The sequence below is a fragment of the Ptychodera flava genome, chromosome 11, assembly GCF_041260155.1.
Source record: "Ptychodera flava strain L36383 chromosome 11, AS_Pfla_20210202, whole genome shotgun sequence".
NCBI lineage: Eukaryota > Metazoa > Hemichordata > Enteropneusta > Ptychoderidae > Ptychodera > Ptychodera flava.
Genome location: NC_091938.1, coordinates 29,844,345 through 29,872,322, shown reverse-complemented (window position 1 = coordinate 29,872,322; position 27,978 = coordinate 29,844,345). Strand labels below are relative to the sequence as shown.

The 27,978-nt window shown below is 37.7% G+C and overlaps 1 protein-coding gene across 1 annotated transcript; it reads left to right on the top strand.

The window, feature by feature from the left end:
• Positions 1 to 16: 16 nt before the first annotated feature.
• Positions 17 to 27,978, top strand: LOC139144056 (uncharacterized). The gene is made up of 15 exons (XM_070714702.1): positions 17 to 416; positions 9,898 to 10,044; positions 10,180 to 10,290; positions 17,203 to 17,460; positions 18,093 to 18,219; positions 18,474 to 18,696; positions 18,987 to 19,170; positions 19,639 to 19,838; positions 20,570 to 20,830; positions 21,129 to 21,337; positions 22,028 to 22,145; positions 23,044 to 23,226; positions 24,527 to 24,818; positions 24,977 to 25,097; positions 25,716 to 27,978. Exons 1-15 carry the CDS (start codon positions 59 to 61, stop codon positions 26,065 to 26,067), a joined length of 3,144 nt encoding a protein of 1,047 aa, XP_070570803.1. The 5' UTR covers positions 17 to 58; the 3' UTR covers positions 26,068 to 27,978.

The following is a 27,978-nucleotide window of genomic DNA, read 5'->3' as shown; positions in this document are numbered from 1 at the left end:
TCTGATCAGCTTACGAAAAGTCAGTGTACGGCCTAGACTCTATCGGAGGAATACTAGAATGCTATCACATCGCCTTCTTATCGCTTCTATTTTATATTTGATTTTATGGGATAGCGCTAATGGATTTTGGGAACGAAGACGTCAAAGACGGAGAAATCCTTGTCCAGGAGGTCCAAGGAAATGTCAAGTGAGTGCCTGGTCAGATTGGTCTGCATGCTCTGTTCCATGTCGTAATAACGGTACACAGACCAGAACAAGAACAATCACCGTGTCTCCATTCTGTGGCGGTTCAGCTAGTCCGGCACTTACTGATATCCCACAGTCTTGTAACAATCCCGGTTGCCATGGTCACGGCACTCCTCTTTCTTCTTCTTGTGACTGTGATAACGAATGGTGGGATACTTGTTGCAATAAATGTGAGTGATTTTCATGCTTTTCCTCGCTTTTTTCCTGTTAAATGTCTTTGCTGGTGTTTTATCACACATGCCGCTATTTTGAGAGAGGTAAAAAGAAATCACTAACCACAGATGGAGTACGTATTAGCGTGCTGACAATTTGTTACCTAGCGTAGCTGCAATAGCGTTCAACGACCGATAAAATGCCATGGCATTTGCCGCCCTGCAGTATATATTTGCTACAAATGCACCCCCTTTTGACAGATGTCAAAATCGAATAGAAAATCTCAACCCCACGTAGTCGATATTCTCGCAAACCCAAGATTACGATTCATAACGCGTTGGAGGTAAAAGTATAATCAAATCACGCGAGTCAACAAGTTCATGTTTTTAATATAAGCGTTGCTGAACACTTTAAGCCAACGAAAAGAAATCAAATGCGAACCTATCTGTAAAATTTCGTTGTCCGGTTGCGTAATTGATTCAAGAGATTTCCATGATAAAATTTTGAATATAAAATTTATGACAAAAATGCTCAAAGTTCCGACCTATGTTCATTATATTGGGAGATTTGATCGATAAAGAAATGAACTCGACAATAAGCCACGAGTCGCCCAAATTTAAGTACAAAACACAATATCACGTAGGAAGGCGCAACGGAATACAGACATACCTTCCAGGGTTAGAAAGAAAATCCTTTCAAAAAAGATCACCACAAATTAATGGAACAAAAGTGCAACGAAAGGTAATGACAAAAGGTAATTAAGCTAAGAAACACAGAGATCATGGTATAACGATCTTTACAAATTACCGACACATAATACGAAGATGAAAACTGAGAAATAAGAATAACAATTGGGCACGGTCATACTAAATAGTCAAAACCAAATACAAAGAATTGCAAAACGAGCGCTAACTGCAAATTCTCAGAAATGTACTCAATGGAAGCAATAGCTGAAGGTCTGAAAATTGGAATTATGTTTAATAGTTATAGGAGAACATATTTGGCAAAACAAGCGATTAAAGGCAAAAAATCTTAGGCGACTTTTTATGGGATGGGAAATAAAAAGGGCTTAAATGAAAGATCAAAAGCACACTGAATAACTCTAAACTGCTCTTGGACATAAGTTATCTTATGATACAGAGGTCAAGAAGATACAATTTCCAGACTGTTAGTTTAGTAAGCTGGTATATGAAAATCAGTATCATTTGTTTGTAAATGTAGTAACGATTGAGAGGTACGCTGCAAATGTCAGATGGTAAACCTTCCTATGAAGAGCGCTGCTAAATTGCAACTGTGGTATGACTAAATATATTCTATATGTCTCAGTGCATGCAGATTTTCTTGTCAAATAATTTGGTACAATCAATTTGTGAAATATAGTCATTGAATGCTATTCCTCAATGACTGTCTTAATGCTGAAAACTTACATGTAACATAAAATAGCAAATGTACTTGTGCACTGCAGACCGGTAAACAAAATGAAATACCTCAAAAATAAAAAAATAGAAGCATCGTTCAAAATCTCTGTCCAAACAGTGTTTGAGCTGTATTGCTAAATTTAAGGTGAAGCTGCACAATAACAAAACCGTAGACAGTCGAGAAACTTTCTCGACGGTCTATAACAAAACATACACTTTTTTAAGGAATATTTCTAATCTAAGATGACAATGAAACCCCTTCATATTGTATATTTTCAAAAGGCAGAGAACCTAAAGTATGGTGGCGATAGTTTACCCGAAGGATGAAGGGGTGTATATTTGGGGTATGATATATTAAAGTCAGAAACTTGATACTTTTTAGAAAAAAATCTACTACTTTATTCGGCGTTATTTATCATCATTCTAAATTGCATGGGTGGAAAGATAATACTAAAAAGGTACTAAAACATGATTAACAAAATTAAAACGCCTCTTATTCAAAATGTAAGATTTTCATTGCCAAACAAACTATAGTCGTTTCGTTAAAAAGCATTTAAAGATTGTAGTGTGAAAATTTCAGAAAATTGAAATTTTAATCTGGGTTGAACAATTTATTTAAATAGAATTAATATTTGCAAAAAAGGATTTTTGAGCAAAATACGCTGTATTAGTTGTTTTTAAATATGCTGGCAGTGTATTACAAGTTGGCTAGGCTTGGCGAACTCGCAAAAAGCAAAGCCAAATGAAAAGTACTCTGGAATCGCTGTAGTATTGGTGTATAGTAACACAGCTCATTATGAAATACCTGATGATGTCAGCTAAGGTATAGAAAATGAAATAGGATTAGGTGGGGCGGAATTTTCTTTTGGGGGTACATAAAACACGGTATAATTAGTAATTCATGTGTAATTTTCGAAAATGCGCTCGGAAAAGTGTTTGATTTCGAAGCGTTTTAAATACGGTAGTCAAGTTACTTGAAACGCACATGCCTTTTTATTTGACCAACGCCAAAGTCTCAGCAATTGCCCACGCAACAAAAGTTAATGGAATTCAATTGTGTAAAGCGATTCTTTGAAAGATATAACCGACTACTATGAGACATTGGAGAAACCTATGTAAAATTAACAGAAAATAATACACAGTTATGGCATGGGTAAACAATTGCTTAATTCAACAACTGATTTCATGGAAAAATCAACAAATCCTACATCTCATCCGTCGAAGTATAGTCTTCATAATGTTAATACACAACAAATCGGCTTAAGAAAAGGTCTGCTAAAATAGAACAATAAGATGGGCCATTTGAAAGGTCAGGAAGCTTGGCTTGAGAATTTCAATGAAGAAGAAATTCATAGAGGCAAAAATTCAAAATTTAATTTAAATTATACATTTTCTCCTTATTCCAAGAGCTATAAATCGCACACGATGACAATGAATAACGAAATAAAAGACTCAAAACATAAAATCGAACTTGGGTAAGATGTGATGGATGAACTTGATTTCTCTTTCAATCCACGCAATTATTTTGCAGTCTTTGGCCTTATATATAGGGTACATATTCAAATAATGATAGACTCCACCAAGAGGAATGACTGGCAGCTAACGAATACTTCAACAACACTGACTCATTAACAGTTATGATAGTGGTAAAACAGATATCACAGCAACCTTAGAGAAGGCAGGCACAGAAAATTATTGATCGCTGCTCATTCCATTAGGCTCCTACTCCCTGATGTCATAATAACAAACCCAACGCTGGTTGTTACCTACGCTGGAAAAACAAAAACAAACTAAAACGGAACTAAAAAACAACAGGTGCTGCTCTTTGTGTATGCACTGAGGTCGCTGTCACCTGACACACACCAGTGACCACATTGCGCAGTTTACGTTTAGCATACCGATGTTACACGCAGACGGTATCTCAAAATCAAGTGACACCTGTGTACCAACATTAAAGCACACCCTAAACGAGAAGTAATTAGCGATTGATGAAACGGAAAAGTAATTCGTGAATCGTGAAAAAGAGAAGTAGATATACAATCACAAAAGAAAGTAAACCTTGACACAATGCAACAGTTTAACAAACCCCGATAAAACTTTGAACCCTTGCTGCTCCCTCATGTAAGCGTATTGCTTGTGTAATGCTTAATTTTATTTTCCGAAATTTATTATAAAAGCTCAGAGTCCATAAACTGGAATTAATCATGGTAATCGAGCTGGGACATCTCAGTAAGTGGTGGAAATTTAATTCCTTCTTTTTGGAACCAATCCCCTCCCCTCAAAACGGAACTCCTTCATACGAAATAAATTTCAAAAAAAACCCTGTGTAGTTTAATATGTATGGCCTGTCATAACGTTCAGGTTGTGCATAGTCTCTTTGCCGTTTTGACGCAACCCCCCTAAAAAAAAACAAAAACAAAAACGAACTGGGGTCTTACCCTCCCCTAAAACAAAGCAATTATGTTTCTAGTGCGTTAGCTTTATATGATTGTGACCCTTTACAAATTTTATTTGATTCCATGCTCTGTCATATAATATGTATTATTCCACGTCACTAACACGAACTCCGTGGCGAGTTTCACTGCTAATATTTCAACTTCTGCTCCGGACGCGGTACGCATCAGGATAATTGGCGATATGTTCCCAATGGCCCATGTTCACTTGTTTAATTTGGAAAATAAGGTTGTTTTTTGTGAGTCTCTCAGCAACGACGTACAACATCGTGAGAACGGTGTCGTCTGCCAATGCACTGTAACCTGCCTACTTTTTAGTTCCGGTCTGTCTGCTACACATCACACCATTGGATGATATTTTGCACGAGGAGCGAAAGGCCGTTTATTATCAAATCAGAGCTCGTGTAATGATATACTGCTTTCGTATATGCATATTTATACATAATGTGGGACAATTTTGAGAATTACAGATCGATTTTTCCCACATCGTCGATCCCACACCTCCAGCGGCTAGGATGATAAGAATAATATACTAGTAATCTAACACCTCTAAAGAACTGGCATCAGATTTCCCATACGAGTTGGGGATATTTGTCTCATACTCGCCTGCGGCTCGTGCTCAAGGTCCTTGGTGTCTGAGATTATTTTTCACACATGACCACAAAATGCATTAAATTCACAATAGAAACATTGAATGTTTGTCTGTATCAGCGACTATCCCACTTCGTGGTCATTTAGTATTCCGTGTTATAACAGGTCACAGGATCATTCCGTGTCGTTTTTCGCCAGAATACGTCACGCGACGAGTAAATATACGTCTAGTCCCGGCTGAATCAGAGAGCATTTTTTTAAAAACCTTTTCCCTAGGGAAATAGTTTTGACCAAATTTGTAAATTTACCATGTCATGTGACCGTAGTGTTGTCTGCAGCTTTAAAATAATGGAGGGTAACTAGAACGTGATGTGCGCCCGGGATGAGCGACAAGTATTTCTCTAAAACAGATAGATATTCCATTCAAACAGCGTTGGAACTTGAACTGCTCACCGACGAAGTGCGACCAAGGATGTTGCTAGGTATGCTTGGATATTTTTTGGAAGACAGTGGTACCATGTACCACTGTAACCGCTGTGCGCCATGTAAACGTCAAAATGGATTGTTGCCGTGTAAAATATCAAAACACATTAAAAAACTATAACATAACATGAGCGTGTGGTGTGTTAGGCCGAACAAAAAATGTGCTGTACAGTTCCGATAATTCGACCTACCCTTTTTTTACCAACTCTAAGCCCTAAAAGAAAGAAAAAAAAATCGTAAAATCACGCGTTCGTTACTTGGCATTTGATTTTGCTTGAACGAGGATGCCTTTTATGTTTTTATATGTATGATACATTTTTCTGGAAATGTCGTGGTCTGTTTGACCGCCCTGAACCCCTGAAAAATGAACCTATCGTATTTTCGAAAACTATGTTGTCGTAAGAGCACAATTTTTTTGCCTAATAAAACACCTATAACCTGGTCTTTATTAGAGCTTTTAATAACCCTCGAGGGGTATCGCTATACCCCTTGGCCTACGGCCTCGGGGAATAGCGATGTGTTTCTGGTAACACACGGCCCCTGGGCTGGGTGTAATAGCCCTCAGCTAGTTGTTTATTACTAACGCGAAGTCTATGGCGAGTTCCACTGCCAATACGTCAACTACTGCTATGGACGAGATGTCCAACAGAAGGAAATTGGCTAGATGTTCCAAGCGGCCTATGTTCACCAGTCTATCATCAACGACGTGAAGGATTATCAAAACCATGACAATGCTGTCGTCCGCCAATGTACTGTGACCTGCTTGAAGTTACTTTGAAGTTCTGGTCCGTTTGCTACTCATCGCGCCATTTGATAATATTTTGAGAACGGAGCAAAAGGCCGTACATTATCCTATCATAGCTCGTGTAGTAATATACTGCTTTCGTACATGCACATTTATACACAATGTTGGACGATTTCTGATTTTCCCACATCGCCGATCCCACACTCCCAGTGGCCAGGAATGTGAGAATAAATCGATCCTTTATCGGAGTTCTCACATCCCTGCGTACTAGAAACGTGAGAAACACTGACCGTGCGCGTTTATTTAGCGCCATTTCTCTGCTTACTCCATTTTGTTTGGTCGGATGAATTTCCGGGCGAAGAAGAAATCCGCCCCTCCTTGCAACTGTAAAGGTTAGTGGCTGGTCTGCATACTCATCATGTCTGCAATTCGTGGTACGAGTGGAAGTCAGTCAAGATCAAGAACAATCACATTTTCAAGCTGTGAAGGTTTACCTTGTCCGACACCTACAGACTCACAATCTTGTAACAATCCCGACTGCCACGGTCACGCTATTCTTTCTTCTTGTGACTGCATAGACGGATCATTGGGGGGGGGGGGGGTACTTTTTATAATAAGAGTGTGTACAAAAATTTGCATAATGCAAGTTCGCCGTGATTCAGTTCCTTGCAGCAGTCGAGATCAAGGAGATTCAGTAAAACTTGCAGTAATCGTATTGTTTTCAGAAAACATCATGGTCATCAATGATTGTCTTTTATTTATATTCTTCCCGTTCGAAAAATACAAGCCCGCATTCTCTCAAAGACATCAAATGTTGTACGAAACATGTTTATACCGCCCAACAGCATTAATTTATGATTAGTGGCGATAACAGTCAAAATAATCACATGCCATAATGCTTTGGTCTGATCTTCATATATTTTTCACTGCAAGGGAGTGCACAAAACCAGTTAACTTAGAAGCGTGTTGTCTGCCGGAGCTAGAGTTTCGACTTTGTTTTAAGCAACTGCCCTTTCGTCGCCTTGGTGTGGGGACAGCAACTGACCAGTTAGCATCCTTAAACGAAAATGTATTACGCTTGCCTCAGTGGTGTGAAAATAATATGAATTATATTACCATGCCTTATCTGTTGCATTTTCATCGATCGAGCTGAATTACATGACTAACCACAAATACCCATTAATAGTTTGTTTACATGAACGTATTAGTTTGTTTACATGAACGTATATATTATATATATATATATATATATATATATATATATATATATATATATATATATATATATATATATATATATATATATATATATATATATATATATATATATATATATATATATATATATACAATGTGCCCTCCCGGTTATCACCATAATGGCTTTATGGCAACCTCTGAACTTGGGCACAGAGAGTACGTATATATATATATATATATATATTATATATATATATATATATATATATATATATATCACATGAACTTGGCCCGTATCTCCACCTGTGTGACGTACACCAGCACAGATAAAAATCCATATTACCGCTGTTGTACGTCATCAACCGGAACTTTTTTCCTGCAATGGTACCGTTCGCACATGCACGTGGCGACACAGACCGATTTGTCGTGATCGATGCCGTGCTGTCATGGCATTTTGACAAAATGGTGACCCGATAAATCAAGATATGGAAATATAGAAGGCATGTCCAACGACATTTCGAGTCGCTAAAGCTTTAACTATTCCCAAGAATCGAATGAGGATACAGTCGATCGTTATAATGGCTCAGTAACGTAACGGTTCCAGTCGTAATGCTCAAAATGTACGTCGACGTACCTGGCGATCGCCAAGCGACGTCGTACCTGGCGATCGAGGTTGGCGATAAACCCGAAATATACACCTCAACGAAAGTTCAACTTAATGAGTACCGTATAATCTTCGGGAAAGCGACATAGAAGGCACAAGCATAAAGTCATTTTACGAACAACGATAAATTTCCTTCATCACACAAATTATTCCGTCGTTTCTCGATCGGAATCAAACCTGCAAGGCTAATAGTGAAAACATAAGCTGTCGACCTACAGTGCAGCGCCGTAATAATCCGATGTATTTCGAAAGTTGACGGACAACACTCACAACAGAACAGAGTTCCCGTCAAGTAACAAAATTGGGATGTACCTACGGGCGATATATGTGTCACAGCAAACATCAAAGTCCGTAAGACGAAAAATTGACGACCGAGATGGCCACCGGCGAAGACCGGTGACGGCAGTGCCCACTGTACAACTTACAAGCGTACACTCTGTGTGTCATCGATCTGAAACTTTCGGGCTCGCCAAGGTCGTAAACTTGTGATATTTTAAAATCCACAGCATCTCTAAGAATGATAACTACTGTTTCGATCGTGTCGTTGCATTAGTTTCATAAATATAATTGTAAATATTCTAAATAACTCAAAATACTATGGTTATCCGTCGCTAGCGCGGTGAAAGTCATGTCCGCCGATGGTAGACTTGCCTTGGCATCGGTCCAGCGCGACTCGACAATGATTGACATGCGCACGTGACCGAATCCGTATCTCTGATTGGTGGAGATACTATTTCATGTATCAAAAGTTCAGCTTAATCGGATTTATGAATGAAAGTATGCCTGCAAACGTTCGCACATCTCCTGGGTGACGGGCCGCTTTACTCAATAAATGAAAGTAATCCGCGTAAGGAAAAACACGAAATCACGATAAAAACCATGCAATTGTTACAATAATTTTGATCCATCCACATCAAAGAAAAATAAGAAGACTGTTCATGTGATAAATATATAATCCCATGGAATTTTTCTCTGTTTGACGTCATCGTATACTCGTGTTTTTCGCGGAGCCGAACAACTTCTCGCCTTCGGCTCGAAGTTGTACGGCTCCGCGAAAAACACTCGTATACGATGACGTCAAACAGAGAAAAATACCATGGGATTATATATAAAATATATATATATATATATATATATATATATATAATATATATATATATATATATATATATATATATATATATATATATATATATATTAACTTTTACAGCTAAAACGTAATTTTTACAAAGATAATAATCAATCACAAATTAAAATGGAGCACTTGTTGTGGGACAAGTTTTAGACACTTTTTTTCCCAAAATCTCCCGGTTTACAAAATTTTTAAAGCGCGCGTGACACTGTGTCGCGCTCTCCGACAAGTTCTAGCGCCCCGTTGTCTTTCGCGTGGGAAATGTTCGTAAATTTTGACGGTTTTCTTGTGTTCATTGATAATAAAATGGAAATAGAAGACTACGCCTAGACCACTAACGTTTATTTATACGCGCGGGCGAGAGGAAAGTCACAATTGACGGGCTGGGCAAACCTCGCCCGTTAATTTTGGCTTTCCTTTCGCCCTTGCCCTTAAATAAACGTTAATGGTCAGGGTTTTCCCCATTATCTCTCAAACAATAGATGGATTATGTTTTTCACTTCAATTTACAACTTGCAAAATGTGCTGTTACCCTAATTTATTGTTGGAACACAATTGCAGTCAATGACTTTCTATATTTCATCCCCCCGCCGAAAATATAGTCCACATTAATTCATTCACATTTTTAACGCTGTGCGAAACATGTTTACTTTAATGAAAGTTTTCGTCTCACTGCTATCAGCAAACAATGAGAACGTCAGATTGTTCTTTCGCCTATATTTACACACTTGTCATCAACGACATAGCAGCAAAATCGGTCCAATTTGATTTTATTTATACGCGCTATAGTTCTTTTTTTTTCTTTTTCCCCGCAGCATGCACAGCCATCGCTAACTGTCAACAACTTCACTGTACGTCAGCTACAAACCATGCTTGTCATCGCTGTAATTACGACAGAGGTGGTGACATCAAAGCATATCAGCTGATAGACTCAGGCGGCTATCCCAACAGAGTCTGCCAACGTAAGTGTGAATCGTATCACCGGTTAAAACGGAGTGATGATGATTACATGTACATCCGGTTTTCATTTTAATGCAATGAATTATATTTCACCAGGTTTATTGTGTATTATTCACGACGACTTCTTTACCAAACAGAGATATGTTCATGGCGACCTGATAGTAAATACTGTTACCCTGGTAACTGTCCAAGTACACCGTCATCGTGTAGTTGTGCTCCGGGATTTAGTGGTGACAACTGTATGCACAGTAAGTGAGCCGTGTTGTCTAGTTTACACCCACACAAATACGAATAGACCAGCTACACCTGAACTGCTTACTGCTCTTCAATATTTTCCTCAAATGACCTATACGAAGTAAGGAGTTGAGGGACAAAATATTAGATCTTGAAAAATAAACCTAGTATTTGTCTATATGTATATAGTATGTATGTATGTATGTATGTATGTATGTATGTATGTATGTATGTATGTATGTATGTATGTAATGTATGCTTATTTTGTATAAATTTTGTATTTTGTATACTTTATTTCGAGAACGTGCTCATAAAACCAATAAATTAAAAAGAGACAAACATATTCAACCAACAGTAAGCTTGACATACTCTTTACATTGAACTCAACAGTTCATGTGCATACTGTTACGTGCAGAGAAAACGAACAAAAGGGTGAACTCAGCAGTTTACGTTTAAACAAAATTTATTACGAAAACAAAACTAATTGCTAAGTCAGGGATAGAGTACAAGCTTTAAAAGTGTACAGACTACTTATCTCAGCTGGGACGGCAAAGCTCCAGTCTCAGAGTTGTAACAGTCAGTCGGATGAATGAACAGTCCTTTGGCTTGCAGGCTTGAAGCTGCACAAAGTCCACAGTATAAATCCAGCGTTGACAGTGAAGGTCTTGGAAAGTCTTGAGAATGACTACTGCTGGAGTTTAGAACACACAAGAGACACGATCCCAAAAGTCTGACTGGAAGCTGAGCACGTCCCTTTTATAAAGGCATATAAGAACAATCTAGAACTTTTATTGACATGCTAATTACTGTTCTAAAATTATCTCCCTTACACAACTAATCAACTTTCCAGAACATTCCAAACATGACTAATTGAATTCAAGGTTGTTAGGTCATCAAGGGCAGTGACCTTGAGAATGTTCTAGACTAATTGAACTCAGGTCATGATGAGTGTGGGGTAAATGACCTACATAACACACCCCCTCTTCAAAAAAAAAAAATTTTTCAAAGAAAAATCTTTCTTTTACAAATGTAATCTTGAAAAAGATTTAAGTACTCAAAATTTTTTTACTCTAAAGTAAAATTTCTTGAAAGTGAACAACAATAAACTCTAAATACGAGAAAGACAGTCTGCAATTAAATTGTCTCTGCCTTTGATATGTCTAATGTCAAGATTAAACTCCTGTAACATTAAACTCCATCTTAGCAATCTCTGATTTTTGCCTTTAAATTTCTGTAGAAAGACAAGAGGGTTGTGATCAATATAAACCACTATTGGCTGATTTGAAGAAGTAACATAAACTTCGAAATGCTGTAAAGCTAATATCAAAGATAAACATCTTTTTCAATTGTAGAGTAGTTTCTCTGGGATTTGTTAAATTTGCGTGAAAAATAGCAAACAGGATGATCTACACCATGACTATCCTCTTGCAATAAAACAGCACCAGCAGCCGTATCATTAGCATCCACAGCTAATTTGAATGGCAAAGTGAAATCTGGTGCAGACAACACTGGGGCACTTTGCAGTATGGCTTTAAGTGTATCAAATGCCTGTTGGCATTGCTCTGACCAAACAAACTTACTTTCTTTTTAGTAAGTTAGTCAAAGGCTCAGTAATTGTGGAGAAATATGGACAGATTTTTGAGAACAGAATTTTCTGTAGTAACCAGCCATACCGAGAAAGCGCATCAGTTGTCGTTTGCAGTTTGGTATGGGAAAACTTGAAATGGCACTGATTTTGGCATCAACAGGTTTTACCTCACCTGTCCTACAGTATGTCCGAGGTAAGTCACCCTCGCCCAGCCAAACTCAGATTTGGCAAGGTTGACAGTCAACATTGCTTTGCTCAGTCCTCAAAGAACTTCCGCATGAGCTTGATGTGTTCCTCCCAGGTGTCACTATACAGGACGACGTCGTCAACGTAAGCTGCACATCCGTCTAGCCCGGATATGACGTCGTTGATCATCCGTTGGAACGTTGCCGGAGAGTTCTTCATTCCGAATGGCATCACCTTGTACTGGAACAATCCGTCTGGTGTAACAAAGGCGGATATTTCACGAGCACGATCCGTCAGAGGGACTTGCCAAAATCCCTTCAGTAGGTCAAATTTTGTCACATACTTGGCTTTTCCCACTCGGTCGATGCAGTCATCAATCCTCGGGATTGGGAAAGTGTCTGTCTTTGTTAAAGTGTTGACCTTCCTAAAGTCCGTGCACATACGATAACTGTGATCTGATTTGGGAACAAGTATGCACGGCGAACTCCAGTTACTTTTACTGGGTTCAATAAAGTCATTGTCCAGCAGGTATTTGACTTCTTCCTGGAGATATTTGCTTTTGTTGGATTCAGTCTGTATGGATGTTGTTTTACAGGCTTACTGTCCCCAACATCAACGTCGTGATAGATGACGTTTGTCCTCGTTGGAACATCTTGAAACAGGTGTTATATTCATGGAGCAGTTCTTTCACCTGTTGTTGTTGTTCTGGCTGGAGGTGTGCCAACTTTGTAGACTCCAGCTTCTCCAGGATTTCTGAGTTCTGAAGCTTGACCGAGCCCAGCTTTGAGTTTAGAGTATTTTCACTCAAGTCAGTTTCAGTATCACTATCTTCATAATGGCCAGAACTGACTGTACTGACGGGCTTTGTTTTAGTAGGATTATCCCTATCCAAATATGGCTTAAGCATATTTATGTGACATAGCTGTTTTTGTTTTCGCCTGTCAGGTGTTATTATGATGTAATTTAAATCACTCAATTTCTTATCAATTAGGTATGGCCCAAAGTAACGAGCATGGAGTGGTTTGCCAGGAATTGGAAGTAGAACAAGAACTTTTTGACCTGGTTCAAACTTCCGTTTTGAGGTGCTTTTATCATATTTGGTTTTCATTGACTGCTGAGATGACTCAAGATTTTCTCTGGCTAATTCACATGCTTTAGAGAGCTTTGTACGAAAATCTGAGACATATTGCAAAATATTCAGACAATCATCATCGTCTGATAGGAATTTCTCTTTAACGAGCTTAAGTGGGCCACGGACTGTATGTCCAAATACAAGCTCAAATGGGCTAAAACCAAGAGACTCTTGAATTGACTCTCTAACAGCAAAGAGCAAAAAATGAATTCCTTCATCCCACTGCTTCTCTGTGTCAAACAGTAGGTCCTAATCATGTTTTTCAAAGTTTGATGAAATCGCTCAAGAGCACCCTGACTTTCTGGATGATAGGCGGATGACCTATACTGTTTAATGCCTAGCTGATCCATTACTTGTTGAAAAATACCAGACATAAAGTTGGAGCCTTGATCGGACTGGACACATTTAGGGAGGCCGAATAAAGTGAAAAATCTGACTAAAGCTCTCACTATAGTCTTTGTCTTTATATTTCTCAGTGGTATGGCTTCGGGAACCGAGTTGATGTACACATTATTGTCAGCATGTACTCATTTCCTGATCTTGTTTTTGGTAGGGGCCCAACACAGTCTATTAGTATCCTACTAAATGGTTCTTGAAATGCAGGAATTGGCTGTAAAGGGGCCTTTGGAATGGTCTGATTCGGCTTTCCTACCATTTGACATGTGTGACAAGTTTTACAGAAATGTGCTACATCCTGCCTGAGATTAGGCCAATAAAAGTGACTGAGAAATTTTATGATAAGTTTTCCTGACTCCTAAGTGACCAGCCCAGGGCGTTTCATGGGCCAGGCGCAATATTTCAGCACGATAGGGCTTTGGAACCACAATTTGATGTTTTATAGCCCAATCGTCATCAACCAAAACATCTGGAGGTCTCCATTTACGCATGAGAATACCAGATTTTGTATAATAGGAAACAGAGCTATCTGAAGTTTTACCTTCATCATCTACCCTGTCAAACAAAGACAAATATCTGGGTCTTTGTGTTGTTCTGCAATGAGATTTGATCTAGAAAATGTCTGACTTTGGTCAGCAGAAGTTTTACTGGAAGTTTCAAATCCACGAGGGATAACGGAATGATCCTTGTCAAACACCTGACTGAGAAAGGTGTCATTTAAGTCAACATCTGTGACATTATTTTTGAGAGTATTTTGATTCTCGGAAGTTTTCTTTGACATGGCTCGAGTAATTGCACACGAAGGAAATAAATCGGGTATCTCTTGTTCAATTGGCTCTGGAATCTGATCTAAACTAGGATTATCAGTCACAAGTGGATTAGTAATGACCTTGTCCCCAGCAAGGTCGTTTCCAAGAAGAAGGTGAATCCCTTCAAAAGGCAAAAAAGGCCTAATACCTAAAGTCACAGGTCCAGAAACAAAGTCCGAAGACAAATAGACATTATGGAGAGGAACAGGAATAAAGTCATTGCAATCTACACCCTTAATAAGAACTTTAGAACCTGAAAATGACTTTTCAGAAAACGGCAGGGTATCTGCCAACAAAAGAGACTGGGAAGCCCCGGTATCTCTTAAAATTTTGACAGGGGTAGCGGAAGAAAAATCACTAGAAAGTGATATAAAACCATCATGAATAAATGGTTCGAAAATACCCATAATGCTATCTTGAGAAGAATTGATCTTGACCTCATTAATTGGGGATGAGAGGGGTTTAACCTCAGAAAATGTGTTGCACACATTATTAGACTCTAATTGAGTTGATGAAGAAATAAAGCCGGTGGGCTTAGATCCACTTTGACCACTTTGACCTTCACGTTTTCTTTTCAATTTGAAACAATCTGACATTAAATGGCCGTCTTTCTTACAATAATTACAAGAAAGTGTACCAAACTGTTTGTCAGAAGGAGATTGAGACTTGGGATCTGATGATGTGGGAGTGTTACTTGAACTCTGTGAACTGTTGTCATTTGATTTCCTACTCTCCTTTGAGAATTCTTGGATGAAAAGGAGGAGTTAAATTACCTGCATTGTTTCTGTATGAAAAGGACTGGGATGGTTTGCTGAGAAATGAAGATTTGTGGGTCAATGAATAATCATCGGCCAAACGTGCAGCAACCTCTAATGTATCTGCCTTTTGTTCATTGATAAATGTCTTGATGTCACTCCGAATGCACCTTTTAAATTCCTCAATCAAAACAAGTTGTCGTAATTTGTCATAATTCTGACTGACCTTTTCCGAAGAACACCAACGATCAAACAGTTGTTCTTTGTTCGAGCAAATTCAACATAAGTTTGATCTTTCACCTTCTCACAATCCCTAAATTTCTGACGGTAAGCTTCAGGCACCAATTCATAGCCCTTGAGAATTAATTCCTTTACAGAATCATAATTTGAAGCCTGCTCTACTGACAACTGAATGTAAATTTCTCTGGCTTTACCCACCAAAGCACTCTGCAAAAGCATAGACCAGGACTCCTTAGGCCAATTCAGACTCTGAGCAACTTTCTCAAAATGAAGGAAATATTTATCAACATCCTTTTCTTGGAAAGGGGGAACTAACCTGAAATGCTTAGTGATGTCAAACTTGTCTGAAGGGAAGAATTTTCCTGACTGTCCAAGCTCTAAACGTTTTATTTCTAACTGCAGTCGGTGTTCTGCTAATTCTCTTTCCTTTTCTTTTTCCTCTCTTTCTTTCTCCCTTTGTCCTTCTTCCATTTGCAATTCTTTTCTTTCATTTCCAATTCCCTCTCTTTCTGTCTTTCTTCCATTTCTAACTGCATTTGTATTTTTTCTTTTTCTAATGCCTGTCTCTCCTTTTCCATTTGTAATTCTTTTCTTTCATTTGTAATTCTTTTTCTTTTTCTAATGCCAATTTTTTTAGCTCGAAATCTGCCTGTATTTCTAATTCCAATTTTTTGAGTTCGAAGGAAGACTCAGGCTCATAATCTTTTAAGGCAGACTCCTCAAAATGGCCAGAATTAACTAAATGTTTTGCAATCTTGAACTGTATTTCTCGCTTGCGCATAGATCTTTTGACATCTACTTTAAGGAAATTGGCCAGTGCTATGAGGTTGTCTTTTTGAGGGAATCAAATGCGTCCTGATCAAGGTCATCCATAAATTCGTCTGGCTTGAATTCCGCCATGATTGAATTTTGCTGAGTTCACAGTATACAGTAGTTTTGAAAAGGCAGGCAAAATGTTGTCAAACGGCTCAAAATATTCGTATCCCGGACAAGCCCCCAATTTGTTACGTGCAGAGAAAACGAACAAAAGGCAAAAGGGTGAACTCAGCAGTTTACGTTTAAACAAAATTTATTACGAAAACAAAACTAATTGCTAAGTCAGGGACAGAGTACAAGCTTTAAAAGTGTACAGACTACTTATCTCAGCTGGGACGGCAAAGCTCCAGTCTCAGAGTTGTAACAGTCAGTCGGATGAATGAACAGTCCTTTGGCTTGCAGGCTTGAAGCTGCACAAAGTCCACAGTATAAATCCAGCGTTGACAGTGAAGGTCTTGGAAAGTCTTGAGAATGACTACTGCTGGAGTTTAGTAACACACAAGAGACACGATCCCAAAAGTCTGACTGGAAGCTGAGCACGTCCCTTTTATAAAGGCATATAAGAACAATCTAGAACTTTTATTGACATGCTAATTACTGTTCTAAAATATCTCCCTTACACAACTAATCAACTTTCCAGAACATTCCAAACATGACTAATTGAATTCAAGGTTGTTAGGTCATCAAGGCAGTGACCTTGAGAATGTTCTAGACTAATTGAACTCAGGTCATGATGAGTGTGGGGTAAATGACCTACATAACAATACGTACGTTTGATTGTATATATTGATAATTATGTGTATGAATACATGAACCTTTTTATGTATGTATGTATGTATGTATGTATGTATGTATGTATGTATGTATCTATCTATCTATCTATCTATCTATCTATCTATCTATCTATCTATCTATCTATCTATCTATCTATGTTTGTTTTGTGTGTGTGCACACGTGTTTGTGGACAAGTAAGATCTCACTTTTAAACTCATTTCCATTTCCAGTGACTACGACTCCAAACATGAACTATTGCATTGCTAAGCTAATACGTACAGTTGGAGACTCAACAGTTGAGGCTGACTGTGATGATCACGTGACAGCGCCCCAGACCGTGTATACTAATCTTGTACCAGATCGAATCCTGGTAGAGTGGCACAACAATTACGTTGGTCCAAATGCCGCCTCCTACCCTCAGCCATACTACATTAATGATTTTAAAGTCGGTGTTGTATCTGCATCCTTTGATTGGAGAGTTCAAAGAGGTATTGTGTGAATGTTTTGTTTCTTCTTTTTTTGTACTTTGCATGTCATTTCATAGCGAAGAAGATAGAAACAGCTTTTGAAATATGTATGTATGTATGTATGTATGTATGTATGTATGTACGTATGTATGTATGTATGTATATATGTATGTATGTATGTATGTATGTATGTATGTATGTATGTATGTATGTATGTATGTATGTATGTATGTATGTATGTATGTATGTATGTATGTATGTATGTATGTATGTATGTATGTATGTATGTATGTATGTATGTATGTATGTATGTATGTATGTATGTATGTATGTATGAATGTACGTATGTACGTACGCAGGTATGTAGCTTATGATATCCGTAGTTTGAACGTGCCTTCGACAAGTTTCTCTCTATTGTCTTTCAGTTCAGTTCAATTAAACTTATTCCAGTTTAATTAGCTTAACCTTTTCAATTCAGTTTCCAATTATATTCGCTTTCTGTTGCAGAATATCAGTGTGTTCGATTAATTTCTAATTGGAAAAGTTGAAGTAGTGACACCAAGACACTAATTCATTATGCCGTCATTTTTAACAGAAGTCAAGAAAACTACCAATGACATTGATACGTAATTATCCTTCATTGTGATTTTCAGGCAGCAGTGACGTCAAAACTGGTAGTGCCGCATGTTCTCTTGGCTATGACCAGGACAATCCTCACCAAGCCATGCATGACTGTGAAGTTCATGACGACTTCAGCTTCACATTCCAAAACGCTGACAGGTTCTACGTAATTTTAAACGATCCACTGCGAGCAAAGTTGGCATTTCAAGCAGCTTTTATTTCGAAAATCCCAACGCAATTCATTTAAAACTGCTTCGGATGAAAATTAAAGTGGTATCCTTGACGACAGACATTCGACCTTCAATTTTTTACAATATTGTAAAGATAGGCAAACATCGTATACTTAAATGTCGAGAACACTTCCTTCAATTTTGACAAGTACACCTAATTTGTATTCTGTGATTGATTTCCAGGTTTTACGTCACAGTGAAAGCATCAAATGGAGGGTATGTGAATCTCAAAAACTACGACGGTACATCAGGACAGTATACGGTGAACCCCAAGCAATACTACCAGGGACAGACAGTCTCACACACCGTTGACATTACGTTGGATTACAAGCCACCGAAACACTGTTCTGTCACAGGGAGTTGCGCACACAAAATGATAGACAGGGGTCCTGCAATTACCAAAAACGTAAGATTACGAAAGTTGCCTATTAAATTTCGCAGTGAAGACGAGTTGCTGTATAATTTTACAAAGCTGTTTTATTTCCGTGGTGATGTTTTATGCGTTTTGACCTTTTACATAGACTGTAAGAATGCAAAATGTTATGATAATTCGAAATACCTTACGTCACATACAAAACCAAATTATCTACGAATCAGGTTAAACGTGACGTAATTTGCTACTCCAGAAATAGCAGATTTTGATATCGATACAAGGGTGATTAAAAAGCTAGTCATCGCTCTGTTTTTGTATTTCAGGGAGAAATAATGGTACGTTGGTCAGGCTGGTCGGATAGTTTGTCAGGGGTATTGAAATATGAATACGAAGTTTACAAGATGCAACCATACGGTGACGTATTAGGTTACAGATCGACTGAACCAATCCTGAAGGACGAATTGGATGCATCGTCATCTTCGTTTACTATGAATCTCACAGAGCCAGGTAGAAATTTAAGAGCAACATTTACAGAAACTCATCGCTGAACCATTACTTAATTTATTAACAGATCGATATACTTAGTATAATTGAATTTTAATCCATATATATATATATATATATATATATATATATATATATATATATATATATATAACTGTGTGTGTTGTACGTTACATATCGTATTTATATACCTTGTATGACGATAATGTGTTTTGAACGGGATCAACCGCATGTGCAGTAATTTACATTTGGCGTTGGGTAGGACGCCATCCATGCATTGTTTGTTCCGACAAATACAATACCCATTGTCTTCCGGTTAATAATGGAAAATAACATGAATATTTTGGAAACGAGGAGTTCGACTTTAAATGATAAATCAAAAAATAAAATAAAAGTCATTTTCCCACAGCTACCTTATTAAAAGATAAAATGAAGCCAACTGGTGTTCAGTCAACTGCCTCTATTTTACAGCTGATTACTGTGTATTGCTGACGGTTGATGACGTAGCTGGAAATCATATACGCGCCAGACGCTTCCTCATATTTGATGACGTCAGTGTTGTTGATATTGATCCCACTGGTCATTATCCGTTGTGGGTGGATTCTGCTTCTGCAAACACCAACTACCTATGGCAAACAAATTTACAAGACGAAAGCTTTACCGGATCACAGGTGAGCAGCGAAAGAACATAATGACATTATTATGACCTAAAAGTAAACCTCTAACTATACGTCTCTATAGAACTGTTATACACTGATACCAGAAATGGTTGATATTAACTGAACAGGTAGAAAGACTAGTTCAATTCGTTGGCAGTTAAAAAAGCAGAATTAAGGAAAGTAGCTTTCATTAGACTCCGAGAACAAGGTGTTGGCTTGCCCCTTCGACTCAAGTTAGTTTTACAGCATACAACATAGTTGACATTCTTGTCCCAATTAATTATCGAATGAATTCTACATAAAGACAACTGTATATAGTTAATGTCGGCAAAGTCTCGTCTGGTAACATACTGTTATGTCAAATTTCGTCAATTTTTAAGAGCTTCCAAAGTGACTTTGGATATAATAATGTAAGAAGTTTTGTTTTATGTTTTTATCGTATGATCACATGTTGTTATTGGAACCGCTTCACGATGATGGCACATAGGAAACGCCCACAAACTTCTTATTATTCCCTACATGCTCTATGTCATTATGTACAATTTATACGCGCTCATTTGGACTTTCATAAATTCATCATGATATGTTTGATTTCCTACGGTAACGAACATTTAAACAAAAACCTTTTTAATATAACCCATGTTAATGACATGGTAAAATGATAAAACCACAAATTACTCAGGGTAACATGGAAATTGTTTATTTTGCAATGATGGTCACACAATAGCTTACTTCTCCGCTAGGTCGTGACGCGCTGGCCGGGGCATTTTTACAACCAATTCCACAGGCAACACAAGATGCTCAACGAAATTGAAGACCACATACCACCTTTGACCTCTGATTACGAAGAAGGAACAGGTCAACCTCCAGAAACCCGATCACGAGAATCCATTCCGAATATCAATGCCATAGTTCAATTTGAAGTGGACTACGCTCTTGACCACCAGGGAGGGCGCTCTATCATGAAGCCACCTGGGACCTGGCGAGGTGTTGACGATATAATGGTATATTACATTGTGTTTAACAACATTCAAAACTATTTTCCGTTTATACTGTTTGGGCATTGAGAACAATCTCCAAGTCATAAAGCCCTTTTGCAGTCCGTAGTATATCCTGTGGTCCGAAAAAAATTAGACTATACGGAAATGATTAGACTGCATAGCCTAGTGAGCCCGGCAAATAAAACCTGACCATCGGCCTGAGGCAGATTCCATCAAACTTCTCACATACCCTTCCTATCAAATAGTCGAATTGCGTATCTGATCATACAGTAACTTTTAAATTTAAACGTCTGTCTTGCAGGTAGAGAAGCAGACTTTTGATATATCACGTATTGACGGCGATTCTATTCGGATGTGGGTGAGAGCTAGTGATCTTATGGGCAATGAAAACACGGATGAAATCTTGGTGCACATAGATTCAACTCCCCCTCAATTACAAGACATCTTTCTCAAAAGACTACTACTTGAAAAATCCTCTGACTACGATACAATAATCATATTTCATGTAAAGTAAGTAAAATATCCCATTTGCATGAATCGAATAAGCTCATAGAGTGTGTAAAATTCAATATAATAAAGTGATAATAAAAACATGTACAGCACATCGGGAATCTAAACATTCAACTTTCAATTCAAGTAGTGGTATCGTTACTCCTCGTATGGACTAGATTGTTAAATGTAATCCACCAGCAGGTTGCACAGGGTCCTATCTAGATCGGCCAAGGAGAGCAAAAACAAACAGTATAGCCATGCCCCCATCGTATGTCACGGTTGAAGATCATGGCACGCGTCATATTATAAAGCTAATAAGCAGTCCTAAGATATCATCTTACCACAGCTACAGTCAAGTGAAATTCTCGTGACTTTTCGCAAAAAATCTAGTGGCGATGCAATTGATTAATGGACATGTCGACCATTATTTCCGGACCAAATACATGCTACAAAAGAGTCTAGATAAGCCGATGCGTTAATTTACATGTCAATATATCTACCGCTGAGCACATCTCATTAAAGAGCTTTTAATGAACGATGTCAGATAAGATTTATTCATTTTCAGGCTAAGTATCATATTTGAATAAAGGTGTCAGGGCAACTTTTCCCTCCGTAAAACTGCATGTCGCTTCTTTCATACCGTTACACAATTAATTGATCTACGAATGTTGATAGATTTTTACCATGATATGTTGTATACTATTGCAGAATTTCTTTTCTGGCGTATGATGATCACAGTGGTTTACACACAATTCAATGGAATCTGATCGATCTGTCTGATAACATCGTCCACAGGGAAGGTAATATTGCTGTGACCAGATCAAAGGTGTGTATCTTTATACATATAGTATGCGCCTCGATTTTGGAAATCTCAAGCTTTCCCTTCAAGTATTCTCTTTCAAAGTAACGAATACAAACAGGGCCGGGGTTACCTCATAAATATTGGTACAGTGCAAACAAAATACCTAAAATTAACCGTCACTTCAAATTCATGATGACCACCATCCCTGTGTGCACTCCACGCGAAAAAGTTAAATGTTTGAACACGCCGGTAAAAATGTAGTTACTCCATGACTTTCAAAATAAGCCCAAACAAGTGGTTGACCAAAAAACATTGTAAAAGTTTGAGAGTTCGAATATCCGTCTCCGAGAAGCACTCCCTTAAACTGTAAGGTTTGACTTTTAAATGAATTTAGGTAAGAATGAGATAAGCTAGCTGTCAGTAGACATACTGGACAGAAACTGCAGCATTACTTACAACGTAAAAAATATATATACTAATTGTAAAAATTCCATAACTAATCGAATTATAAAAAATGAACATTTCCACCATACTTTTTATGTATTTGTCTTTTAATATAGTTTTGCTTGTTTTAAATCCTTTCAAATCGGCCACTGCGCAGATTTCTCATATAGTCTCAGTCTACAACACGTGTAAACAAAGTCAATGTTATTTTTAACATTTAGAAAAGTTAGTGTTACCTAGCCTTCAGATTTGAACAATATTTGGTAAAATAGCATAATTGACATGATATGTTGCATGAGCAATTTTGATTTCAGCATCTGATTATATATTTTAGCATTGAGAATAAGACAATTTGCCTGTTCATGGAATATTGAAAATTTAATCTAAAGTAGCTGCTAAAATCCTTGAACACATGGGAAGGGAGTTTTGCTCAAAACACACCAAATGTTATGACTTGGTTAATTTACCTTTGTTATAGATCTCAGACTGTAGTCCTCCCAAATGTGAGTGCATACCAAAGGACAATGAGTGCTATGGCAAGAACTATGTTCTTCAAATTGACTCGTCTGATGTTGTCATGCCAATCGACAAAAACAGCGACTACAGTGTTATTGTCAGCGTAACCAACAATGCCATGTTACAGACAGCAGAACAACTCAAGGTGATAGACATTGTTGACGTGTTAATCATTATAACGTTTATTAAAACTTATCTTGAGTTAATTGTACTACGAAGTAATTAAGTAATTAAGGAACGACTGTAATCATCACAGGAACTGGCCCGGTTCGCCACCAGTGTGACGTAGAACAGGGCTGATAAAAATGCATACTTAATCACCCCTGTTTTACCGAAACTTTTTCCTGCACACGAGTATACGCACAGACCGATTTGTCGTGATCGATACCGTATTCTCATAATAAAAGGTTAAGCGATGAATTAAGACAGGGAAGGCAGGTCCAACTTAATTTCCTGAACGACGACAAATTCCCTAATCACATAAAGAATGTTCATGAATTATACGAGTCGATCGGAATTGCACCGCTCATCGTTGGGCTTGCGAAGACAATCAGCTGTCAGCTGTAGCCATAACTCTGCAGAGCTGTTGATGTGTTATCGAAAGTCGACAACAAAACAGAGTTTCCGTCTCGGGACAAAGTTTGAAGGTATTTTCGTGAGCGATATGTGTCAGTGCAAACTTAAAGTCCGCAAAACGTAAACATTGACGATCGGGAACGGGATTGACGAGTTGACACCGGTCGAGACCGGTAGTGAAAGGATTCCTAGAAACACTCTCTGTCTGAAGATTGCAGGATGCATGAAACTTAAGTAACATATTTCATTACCTTGTACTTGAAGTGATTTGTGTTATCATCGATAACGCTTTGCTGAGCATGGAGCACTGTAATTTCCCGCGAGGACATCTATACAGCACCTGGTAATACAACGATCGTAAATCTTCAAAGGCAAAGCCTTGTTTAGGGTCGTGAAAGTACATAACACAACATTAATTCATCCCCGAAGACTGTTTTATTGCAATTGTTTACATTGTTTACATTTCTTTACATTCATCGGCGGCTACAGATTGAAGCAATCTTCATGAGAGAAAACTTCAAATTTAGGGTATATATTAAGAAAATGGTCAGGACACTCAGGTAATAGTTCGAATGGAGGAAAAGTGACGCTCCTCTTCATTAGAAATATATGAACTTGTACAGAGATATGCCGTTTTTGAAATTATTATCAAACTAGACATGTAATTGTGTTGTTTCAGCTAGGATTACAAACGAATAAATAAATACAAGGTGACAGAGTTTTGACCAGAAAGTCGTATGACAGTTAGAACTCTTTCAGTCAAACTTAACACTAACTCTGACACTTTGTATTTATTTATTTATTCGTTTGTGTTATGTCGGTGGCATGGCAGAACATTATGAACAAGATTATACCTTTTGTTTTCATAGATACCATACTGCCAAGATACGGTCAGGAATCTCAATTCATCAGAAGTTACCACGACAAATGTTGTGATAACGTGGGACGAGCCAATCTGCCCAGAGTCATTTGTAGAGTACCAGGTAGCCATCAATTCAATCGAACAGGACGAAGTTTCTTCGGAAATGACGCCTGACACTAATTACACATTTTCTAGACTAGTCGAGGACACTGAGTATACTGTTATGGTAAAACCCCGCTTTGATCTCAAGCGTTTTGGGACAGAAAGTCGTATGACAGTTAAAACTCTTTCAGTCACAGGTGAGCATTAGACAATTATTAATCAATCTTTACTCTTTAAAGTAAGAGATAACTTCGAAATAAATATTTTCTAAATATTCATGATTTATTAAATCACTCCTTCCATCTTTTACGTCTGACCATCCTACATCTGTGACTTCACTTTGAACGACCACTAGGACCTTATCCAAACAGAGGAGAGAATCAAGGTACAAATGCTGTAGCGATGTCTGTGTCCTCTACTTTGGTCATCGTATTTAGTTTCGCGATGGTCACCGTCGCAGTTTTGCTGTGGCGAAGGTAAGTGGTGAATAATGAATGCATTGAGCTGCCCTGGATATGACCTCGATATCGCGGTCAATCATGTCCTAGGCAGCGGCCTCTTAAATGTATTAAAGAGATGCTCTGTGTCTTTAAAGGGAAGACTTCAAAGCATTCATGCTGATAGCCTTATAAATCCATTTTGTATGAAACGTTTGCCCAAAGTGTCGTAACCAAAACAACTATTATTCGAATCGTCGAATTAAACGCGCTCAACGACAAGCATCATTACCCGACAACATTTAAATGCTCTTAGAAATCATGCTGAGGTGGTTTAGTCAGTAATATGTCTCACCATTGCAAAGTTTGAAGCAATTACATGTTAAGATGTACACGACTATACGATAGCTGAATGATAATATACGACATGGAAGGCAATTTCAATAGTTGGACCTCCAGGAGGTTGGTGTTCTTAGACTTTAAATTAATGGTGCATGAGTTGAAGACGGATTTAAAACACTAAGAGCCAGCTGTTCATTACTGCAAACTCTTATTCATGATATTAAATTAGTTGGTCCAACGACTGAAATAATATTTTGGCCGTAAACCCGAATTATAGATTCATACATTGCGTTTTGTTCCTAAACTCCATTACAGACATGCAAACAAGACACCTGAAGATGACACAGTAAGGTTTCATAAACGAAAGCAAAAAGGAAAATCACCGAATGAAGATCTGTCTCTATCTAACGCAGCTTACGAAGACATCACAGAACCAACTGCTACGATCGAACAGCCCTATTCCGAGATTGCTCCCATCGGCTCTGACGAGACGCGGGCAGACAACACTTACGAGACGGTCAAAACCCCAGTACGACGTGAACAGAAACACATCGTCAAAACTGAAACAGAATCCGAATACTGCCAGCTGAATTCCAGCACTCTAGATAACAGCGTGTACACTGGCTTGAGTTTTAACAAAAGAGGCAAGAACGGAAGGCCTTTGTAAATTGAACGTACCGTTACGTATTTGCATTAGCTTTGATGACGGTGCAATTAATTCTTGTTTCACTAATCGGTTACAGACAACAATACTCTATGTTGTCATCTTGACTTCCAAAATAAGTACAATAAAACACTTTGAATTAGTTGCATTTTTAGCAATTTTAGGTTTTCATTGCAATCAGAGAGTTTTTAAATAAGCTGAAAGATATCTTGACCATAATATAGGAAAGTTTAAATTAGCAGTATCTTAAATTAGCGAATTTAAACACTTACCTAACTTAGCTAAATGATGTTAGCTAAAAGACTTGTTTTACAGTACCATCATTTATGGAAGTGTGCAAATGACAATTGTTCAGTCTACAATCAGTTGTTATCTTTGAGAATATCTATCAATCTAACTTTATGAATTATTCTATCTCTATATCATTGCGTTTAATATTTCCCTTAAAAACAACCACGTTGACTTTGTCAGACGTGATTTTATCTCACCTGTGCTTTGGCGGTTCAAAATAGTTATATGCACTGTAGTTTAGTTATTTAATTGTTGTAATTAAGGTAGATCGCGCCTCGGAGACAGATATTCGGCTTCTCAGATCTTTGATTTTGTTTTCTGATATACCACTTGTGGGGGTTCATTTAAAAGCTCTTGGTGTAATTGAACGTTTCACCGTCTTAGTTTTTCGAAAATCGAAAATTGTATTTTTCTTCATAGAGTGAACACATAGATGGCGGCCATTTCAATTTCAAATATCGGTAAATCTTTGGTTATTTGTTTCTCTAATACCAAAATTTGCGCTGTGACCCCCGATCGTTATTCTTGATTTTTGAAAGAGAATAGTTGTAAGATTCCTCGAGGAAAATTTGACCAAAAGTTTAAGTCTTTTACTTTCGGGGTGCGTACTACCTTAACGTACTCTATTCGGAGTTACATCTATGCTTGATGATATACCAATTTTTCTGCAATGTAAACATGTTATAAACTCTAGACATAAATGTACACCCACTTTATAGGTTTAGTTTCTACGTTAAACGTATTATCCAAGTTTTAGAATCCTAAGATAACTTGACATATATCATTCACTACTATACAGAAATTTTGTCATTCAAATATTGTGTCAGTGACAGGTTTCTCAAAGTAGAATATCGGTTTCCACAGCTGACATATTTTTTAAATTGTCATACCGAATTCGAATTCGAGAAAAGTCATATATCATTCAAATAATCCTGCATAATACGATAACAAGCCAAAGTGATTTCGTATCATACTTTGATAGATTGTCATTTCGTTTTGAAATTATATTGCAAAACATAATCAGGAAAATACTTGGTACTTTATGTAACTCGTCGGCATGGCAACATTTAATTTAAATTTGACATTACTCAGATGGTGGCGATTCGCAATTACAATACATTTACGCAGGGACCAAGACATGTACAAATTTTGCTTTGTGTGATATATCCTTTTAAAGTAACGAGTGCTTCCTGAAGGAGATACATTCACCCAACCCTCACCCCTCAGCTATTTAAAACTCCTTATCATACGCGTAATTATCTTTGTCTGATCTTATCCTTCCAATATGAAAGAGTTTATCGAAGAGACGACAACGATTCTCTGTATTTTTCATCTGCGTTTGACGTCGTCATAGATTTTGAGTTGAGGCGTTGCTCACGACTTTGTCTTTTTCTTCTCTTTAACCTGTAATATATATGGCTTTGAAATACCTTTACACAAAATACACCGAATTATACTTGTCATTGTTGAAATATGACGAAGAAACGTCATAATTAATAGATTTTTGATATCCTAATTATCGGAATTGTGATAATTTTTGGCAACTGTGTATTTGGTAAAATATGTCCACACTTTAGCGGGAAATAATAGTTCGTTTTAGCTAATAAAAACCTGATACATTAA

Excerpts from the sequence above, each read along its gene's own strand:
- LOC139144056 (XM_070714702.1), top strand. The coding sequence starts at position 59 with ATGCTATCACATCGCCTTCTTATCGCTTCTATTTTATATTTGATTTTA. Across the intron at positions 19,171-19,638 it reads TATGAATCTCACAGAGCCAG|CTGATTACTGTGTATTGCTG; the intron begins GTAGAAATTTAA and ends TCTATTTTACAG. Across the intron at positions 25,098-25,715 it reads GCAGTTTTGCTGTGGCGAAG|ACATGCAAACAAGACACCTG; the intron begins GTAAGTGGTGAA and ends ACTCCATTACAG.